The sequence below is a fragment of the Nansenia antarctica genome (genome assembly GCF_963989245.1).
Source record: "Nansenia antarctica genome assembly, chromosome: 2".
In the NCBI taxonomy this organism is placed as follows: Eukaryota; Metazoa; Chordata; class Actinopteri; order Argentiniformes; family Microstomatidae; genus Nansenia; species Nansenia antarctica.
The window spans coordinates 73,145,284-73,153,206 of NC_137675.1; the positions used below are offsets into that span (position 1 = coordinate 73,145,284).

General features: G+C 45.7%; 1 protein-coding gene across 1 annotated transcript; it reads left to right on the top strand.

Moving 5' to 3' along the window:
- Window positions 1-1,700: 1,700 nt before the first annotated feature.
- On the top strand, window positions 1,701-6,354 carry lrrc4ba (leucine rich repeat containing 4Ba; the record flags this gene model as incomplete). Its single annotated transcript, XM_080522494.1, has 2 exons — window positions 1,701-2,028; window positions 4,378-6,354. Exons 1-2 carry the CDS (start codon window positions 1,783-1,785, stop codon window positions 6,352-6,354), a joined length of 2,223 nt encoding a protein of 740 aa, XP_080378620.1. The 5' UTR covers window positions 1,701-1,782.
- Window positions 6,355-7,923: the final 1,569 nt, after the last annotated feature.

Genomic DNA, 7,923 nt, shown 5'->3' on the forward strand with positions numbered 1-7,923 from the left:
TCTTTTGCTCTCTCTCTCTCTCTCTCTCTCTCTCTCTCTTTTCCCCTCTCTCCCCCATCTACCGCCGCTCAGCAAGAGAAATATCTTTGCTCCCCCCATCTCCATCTATTTTATATTCATTCCTCTGTATTGTCTTTCCCCTCCATCTCTCCACTGCTCTCTGTTTTATATGCATCTATGTGTTGTCGTTCCCCTCCCTCCATCTCTCTGTCTGTTTTATATTCATCTCTCTATTGAGTCTTTCCCCTCTCCCCCTCTCCTCTTTCTCTCTCTCTCTCTCTCCCTCTCTCTGAGAGAGATTATTAATATTAATGTCTCTGTCTCTTCTTCTCTCCCCCTATTTTTTCCTCTCCTACTTTTTTCTTTTTCTTTTTTTGTTTTACTCTCGTTCATTCTCCACCATAATTCTCTTTTTTACTCTTCCTACTCTTCCTACCTCTCTTTTGGTCTCTGATCCTCTATCACCCATTTCACGCCACCCCTCTCCATCTATATCCTCTCTCCATCTCTCTCTCTCTCTCTCTCTCTCTCTCTCTTTCTCTCCCTCTCTCTGCAGCTGTTCAGTATTCATCTATTACTGTAGTGTTGATAATTCTCTCCTCTCCCCGCAGCTGTACAGTCATCTATCAGATTAATAATCCCTCGCTCTCTTTCTCCCTCTCCTCTTCTTTTTTTCTCTGCCAAATGCGAATGCTCAGCGTGTCAAATGAGTTTGCGTGTCAAAGTCCCATCATTACAGCCATCATCATTAATAATAGTCACTGGATTGCTGGATGCCCTTATTTAAGGTTATTCAGGTCTGAATAACCTGCAGAGAGGGAGCAACTCTCTTCCGCGGTCTCTTGGAGCTTGAGTTGAGTTAGCCATCTATCAGTGTTAATGCAGACTGCACCATTCGCAACAATCCTGTAGCCCCTAGAGCATGTAATGCTGTGCTAGTATGGAAATAGAATTAACGCTGTCCTCCCAATACCGGTGTGATTCTAGTATGAAAGGAGTGTTTCAGTGCTGGAGTCACAGTGCTGGTGTTCTAACGGTGGCACTGAGACGTAAACGTCCTCCAAGGTCTATTGCTATGACTTACTTGAACTAAAACCTGTTTGCTCTTCAGTGAGCATACTGTAGGTGATGTAAGAGAGAGAAAAAAGGTAAAAGCCAGCTTGGTAGGTTCTGGAGGATTCCAGCATAATAATTGGCCTAAAGAATTGACACTCACCTGCAGTGTGTTGTGGAGGTTAATGTTCCAGTTGGCGAAAGGATTGCAGAGATGTTTGTGAATCTATTATATTTGATGACGTTGCTGTTTATGATAGCGATTTACTGTAAGAGTTGACCTTTTAAGATGAGCGATGACGCACTTTCTAGTGTTTTTCAAGCCATGAAGGTTTTTTCTGTCCTTTTTTGGGGGGGGGTAGGAGGGGGTTCGGTGTAAACACAGAAGCAAGGTCTGTGCTGTACTATCTCTAATATACGTTTTTTTTCTCTTTTCTCTCTTTCTCTTTTACAGTAACTCTGGGATGCTTCTCAAAGGCTTCACTCAAATCCCTAGACAACAGAAAAAAGGAGAGACATCTGTTTATGTGCAAATTTTTATGTTAGAAAAACAAGGGAAAAAAACAACAAATATAGACAGAGGACAAAACACATTGAAAAATGAAACATTAAAAAGAACAAACTGCCACTGGAGAGAATAGGCACAGTAAACATTGTTCAGATATCCATCAGCTTGGAATCAACTCATCAACACCTTTGGGAAAAGGGCAGGGTCATGTCCCAGTTGCCATGCGCATCACCACGGTGACCTGCCTTCCCTGTCCCTCCCCCCTCCTCCTCCTATTGGCCCAGCTGCTATTGCGGCTCCTCCTCCCTGGGCCAGAAGTTGTTGGAGCCGCCTCTGCTTGCCCCACCCATTGCACCTGTTCCAATCAGGCCAGTCGGGTCATCTGTACGAGACAGAGCTTGGATGAGGTGCCGGACAGCATATCAGTCAACACACGATACCTCAACCTGCAAGAGAACACCATACAGGTAAATATTGACACTGAGGATTATGTTTGTGTGTGTTGGTTGCCTGTGAGTTACTGCATGGTACATATTTCCTTAAATTGACTCTGATTCCATTTCTATATGTACATTTGTGGTTGGGAAGTGTAGATTACACTCATTTTATGTGAGTTTAGAGGAATCTTTCAGTGATTCAAATTTAGGGTCGTAAAACGTAAGTCAAACAGACCAAAAACAGGAGGCCCACCATGTGTACTACCAGATTGTGTAGAGCCCCAAGGTAGCCTTTGTGGTTTTACGGCTGCATAGGGAGACCATTAACCTCCATTCACCAATGTGAAGCACATGTATTGTGTACAGTACAAGTAGAAATGGGGCCTCCTGCGATTCTCATGCCATGCATTTCAAAGCTTTACGAAATTGGCTGTACTTTAGGTATTTGTACTTACATTAACTTACATTACCACTATATTCACTGACCTATAGGTTCCTTCGTAATTTATTTTTTGGGCTATCCCCTACCTACAAATCTGTCTCTAGGTTTTGTAAGTATGGTTAATGTTCCAGGGTTGGCAAAGTTTGTAGTAAAGCAGTAATGAAAGCGATATAGTCATAAAAGTAATATCACAAAGCTACTCAGAGAAGCAACTCATTGAACTACAGTACAACAGAGGGAATAGGGGACACTTCCTGGTTTGCTCCTCAGTGGCTGAAGGGATGCAGCTCGTTGAAAATTAAAGAAATAATAACACTATTCATTACGCCTCGCCTTAGCGAACATGTTCTGATTCAGTTTGTTGTATCCTGAAGCCCCACTTGAAATGATTAAAAATCTAAAAATGTTTTAACACCTGAAGGCATCCTAGATTCTCTGGCTTGTATTTTCTTGTCCTACGAGCACAGCTTTGACAGCTCCCACCCCCTCTTAAACACCCCCACCCCCTCCCCAATGCCCCCCCCCCCCTGCTCTACATACGGAGGAGGCTATGGCCTGCCTCCAGTAGCTTCTCTCTCTGCCTCACACAGGCCCGTGGCTACATATATCTCACACAGTCAGAGATTTAAGGGGCTTTTAGTCTCGCTCACTAGCTTTGTGTCTTTGACTCCTCGCCAAATGAGCACAATTTGGACAGCATAGATGCTAGTTTGGGGTGTCCGGGGCCCACAAAGTCGAAGTTTACCATGAAACATAACCCTCGCAGAGAAAAAGATCACAGCTGTTGTCTGTTCGTTTACAAAATGGAGATATCAGATTATGTGTCAAAGCCTTTCAGACATATTCAGTTCTTTTTTAATAGGTGTGAATTTTGTCATCCTTGTTTTATGCAATTGCCCCTTATTAGTAATATGGAGTATTTGTTATCACCCATTATGAGATTTGAGTTGATCTTCATGGTTGCGAAAGTAATGCTGATGCTCTGAATAGCCTCTGTATTCTCTGCGTTCTACATCCGTTCTCTTGTTGTCCCACTCTATCCAACAGCCACTCCAGATGCCTTTACAGGCACCCAGTCGCCAGTCACATCCAGTCACTCATCATGTGTTACATACTAATAGGGATGTACCCAAATACAAATACGTTATTCGGAAAAAGCACAAATATGGAAACAGATACAGATTCTAACCAAAGTTGCTTGTTATAATCCCCCCCCAAAAAGCCATGATTGACATATCTGTGTGTCAGCCATTATGTTTCTTCAAATCGATTCATATCATTGTGGATGGCCACAAGATAAAAATGCCCTTCTGTTTGCAACATAGGAATTCACTAACTAGTCATTTCATTTGCCACACAGGCTGAGAGCTGCCTCGATGCGAAACTCTCACATCGTGAGAAATTATTCACATTTACATAGCGAACTGCAGTAACGTTAAAGGTCCCATATTATGAAAAACTAACATTTTCAAAAAACGCAGCATCATTGGAATTTAAGATTATTTCCTTCAACTGAAGGATATTTTTATATATTTTTAAATATATCTGTACTGTTAGTTTCTATTTCCAATGCAAAACAGAATCTTTCGATTTTCTGATTATTCAATGTCCCCCAGTTAAAGGAGGGGGGGGGGTTGGTAGAGTTCAGGCAGTTCATAAAACTTAAACATAAAATAAAGTGAAAAATTATAATGAAAAGAGAGAGATGAACCATACAGTATGAGGATGTGGAAATATATTATTTCATAATTAATTATATGCCAATATTAATTATAATTAATTTAATCATTTAACATGACTTCCGGTATAAATCACACCCACTTCAGGTCTTCTATCCGAATACAGATACAGATAATTGAATAGATACAGATACAGATAATTACATTTCTGTGCACCCCTATATACTAACCTTACCCCTTTGCCTCTCCACCCACCAGGTTATCAAGTCGGACACCTTTAAGCAATTGAGACATCTTGAGATCCTTCAGCTGTCTAAGAACCACATTCGTCAGATCGAGGTGGGAGCGTTCAATGGCCTGCCCAACCTCAACACGCTGGAGCTCTTCGATAACCGCCTCACCATGGTGCCGTCGCATGCCTTCGAGTACCTCAGCAAACTACGAGAGCTGTGGCTGCGGAACAACCCCATCGAGACCCTGCCGGGCTATGCCTTCCACCGCGTGCCCTCACTACGCCGCCTCGACCTGGGAGAACTCAAGAAGCTGGAATTTATCTCGGATGCCGCCTTCGTGGGTCTCATCAACCTGCGCTACCTGAACCTGGGCATGTGCGGGCTAAAGGACATCCCCAACCTGACAGCCCTGGTGCGGCTGGAGGAGCTGGAGCTGTCGGGGAACCGTCTGGAAATCATCCGGCCGGGGTCCTTCCAGGGCCTGGTGTCACTGCGTAAGCTGTGGCTCATGCACTCGCAGGTGTCCGTCATTGAGCGCAATGCCTTCGACGACCTGAAGAACCTGGAGGAGCTCAACCTGTCCCACAACTCCCTGCACTCACTGCCCCACGACCTCTTCACCCCTCTGCACCAACTTGAGAGGGTGCACCTCAACCACAACCCCTGGGTGTGCAACTGTGATGTGCTGTGGCTCAGCTGGTGGCTGAAGGAGACAGTGCCCAGCAACACGACCTGCTGTGCTCGCTGCCACGCCCCCCCGGGCCTGAAGGGCAGATACATCGGCGAGCTGGACCAGAGCCATTTCACCTGCTATGCCCCCGTCATTGTGGAGCCGCCCACTGACCTCAATGTGACAGAGGGCATGGCGGCCGAGCTGAAGTGCCGCACCGGTACTTCCATGACCTCCGTCAACTGGATCACTCCAAATGGCACCCTGATGACCCATGGCTCCTACCGCGTCCGGATCTCCGTCCTGCACGATGGCACGCTCAACTTCACCAACGTCACCTTGCGCGACACAGGCCAATACACCTGTATGGTGACCAACTCGGCCGGCAACACGACGGCAACCGCCGTGCTCAATGTCACCGCGGCCGGTGACGTCAGCGTCAACTACACCTACTTCACCACCGTCACCGTGGAAACCCTGGAGTCCAACGAGGGGGAAGAACCCGCCCTGCGCTCCCCAAACGAGACCATAATCCGCATCCCTGGTCCCACCCCCTCTGGTCACCTATGGCCAGATGGGGTGCCCACCACTGCCTCCTCCCTCTCGGCCGGTTGGTCCTCCTACTCCCCCCGGGCCACTCGGCCCACCTTCACTGTGCCCATCACTGAGCCGGGTTACTCCGGCCTGGACGATGTGATGAAGACCACCAAGATTATCATTGGCTGCTTCGTAGCCATCACCTTCATGGCAGCCGTGATGCTGGTGGTCTTCTACAAGCTGAGGAAGCAGCACCAGCTGCACAAGCACCACGGCCCCGCCCGCGCCATCGAGATCATCAACGTGGAGGACGAGATCGGAGCCGGAAACAGTGGGCGCGGGAGCGGCATCTCAGGGGGCTCCACCGTGCCTCAGGGGGGCGGCTGTGGCGGGGTCGGAGGAGGCCAGAGCATGCGTCTGCACCATCCGGAGATCGTTAACCTGCCTAACCTGGCCAGAGCGGAGCACCTGAACCACTACTACAAGGCACACCACTTTAACAACAACATGATGGGCTTGGGCATGGGCACGGCTTCCGGAATGGGCCTCAACAACAACAACAACCCTTCTCCCTGCTCCCAGACCCAGAGCACCCCCATCTCCTGCTCCCAGGGCCCCACCTCTACCAGCGGGGGCACCCCCTCGGGCGGCTCCCTGCCCTGCCCCATGCCCCTACCCCAGATGGGCATCCATAGCTCTCTGAAGGGGCTCATGGGCAAAGGCCAGAACCCTCAGATCGAGCCGCTGCTCTTCAAGAGCGGCTCTAAGGAAAACGTGCAAGAGACTCAGATCTGAGAAAAAGAGAGAGAAAGGGGTGAAGAGAGGGACAGTGACAGGGAGAGAGAGAGAGAGAGAGGGGGGGGGGGGGGGGTCTGATTGTACAATTCCCATGGTCAGATGTTGATAGAGAGTTTGCGTTGTGGACAAGGCATAATAGAAAATATGACATATAGAGAGAAACAGAAAGAGAGTCAAAGAGAGAGAGTGTCACACCTGTACTGTGTCTGCCCAACACCTAGCATTAGCAGCTGCTCAGACACTCATCTGCACACACACCAACACACACAGATACACTCTACCAACCATCATATATACCAGTGCATTATGAGATTGACTAACTATGTGCCAAACCTGCTCAAATCTGTGCCAAAGTAAAAGCCCTATAAAACTATATTTTCATCAGCACCCACACAGCCAGAGGGACTATGGTATAGTTAATGTACACACATACAATGAGAATCACTATGTTTATAGATCACCTTGTGTATCAAAAAACGCAATCAGAGTTACCATGTACTGTATATAGAGATCAGATCTGATTCACTTGAAGTTGAAGTTGTCACTTGAAGTTATCGGATGAGTGTTTGGGGCCAGTGCCAGAGCAGTACAGGGCTGCCCACATGCACTCAGTGGAAAGAGAACAGGGAAAAGAAATTAGACCAGTGCAGGACTATTGAGCAGAACACAGTTTAGTGTCAGACAAGCACTGTGCAGAAAGAGGAAACAACAGCAGTTGTGTTTTACAGAGTGGACTCTGTCACACTCTCACCATCTCCCCCCCTTCACGCCTGACTGGTCACTCTCTTTGAAGGGGAAGTAGAGAAATAGGGGGCAAAAAACAAATGGCAAAAAGGACATGGAAAGATACAAATAGACTGTGAAAGTACATATTATATATACATATATTTTCGTTTGAAAGGAATAAATTATGAAGAATCTTTACCAAGTTTCTGACTGAAAGCCACAGCTTCTTGAAGAATATACAAACTGCTGTCATAGCGGTCATCTCTATAAAGACTTTCTTCAGCTAAAAACAAGATGGCTTCTCCCACTGTGCTGGAAAATGACATAGTGGAGAGTGGCCTTGCAAGAGGTGAAAAGGAAAACTGGGAAAGAGTGTTTGATTGAATTTATTTTGGCTTTTTGTAGCCTCACAAAGTATTCCTGTTGCATTTACATAAACAGGGTCATTGGAGAAGGGTGATCTTTACACCCCATTTATTGTGAAAATATTACATATTATTACAAATCACCATTTGATATACAATCTGGCTTGATAATAATGATGATAATAAATAAATAATAATAATAATAATAGTGATAATAATAATAAACTTGATTTTGTATTTGTTTAAAGATGATTATAATGAGGATATAGTGAACAGTAAATGCTTAAGAACCTTATACTGTCACTACAGTGCAGTATGTCTAAAAGCTAGGTTTAGCATGCTCCGTGATCAAAAAGGTCAAATATTGCTCTGAAATTGGTTTCAGCAAAATACATCTTGTAATATATACTGAAATTGAAAGAAATATGATGAATACGATTACGGTTGTTATTATTATTATTATTATTATTATTAT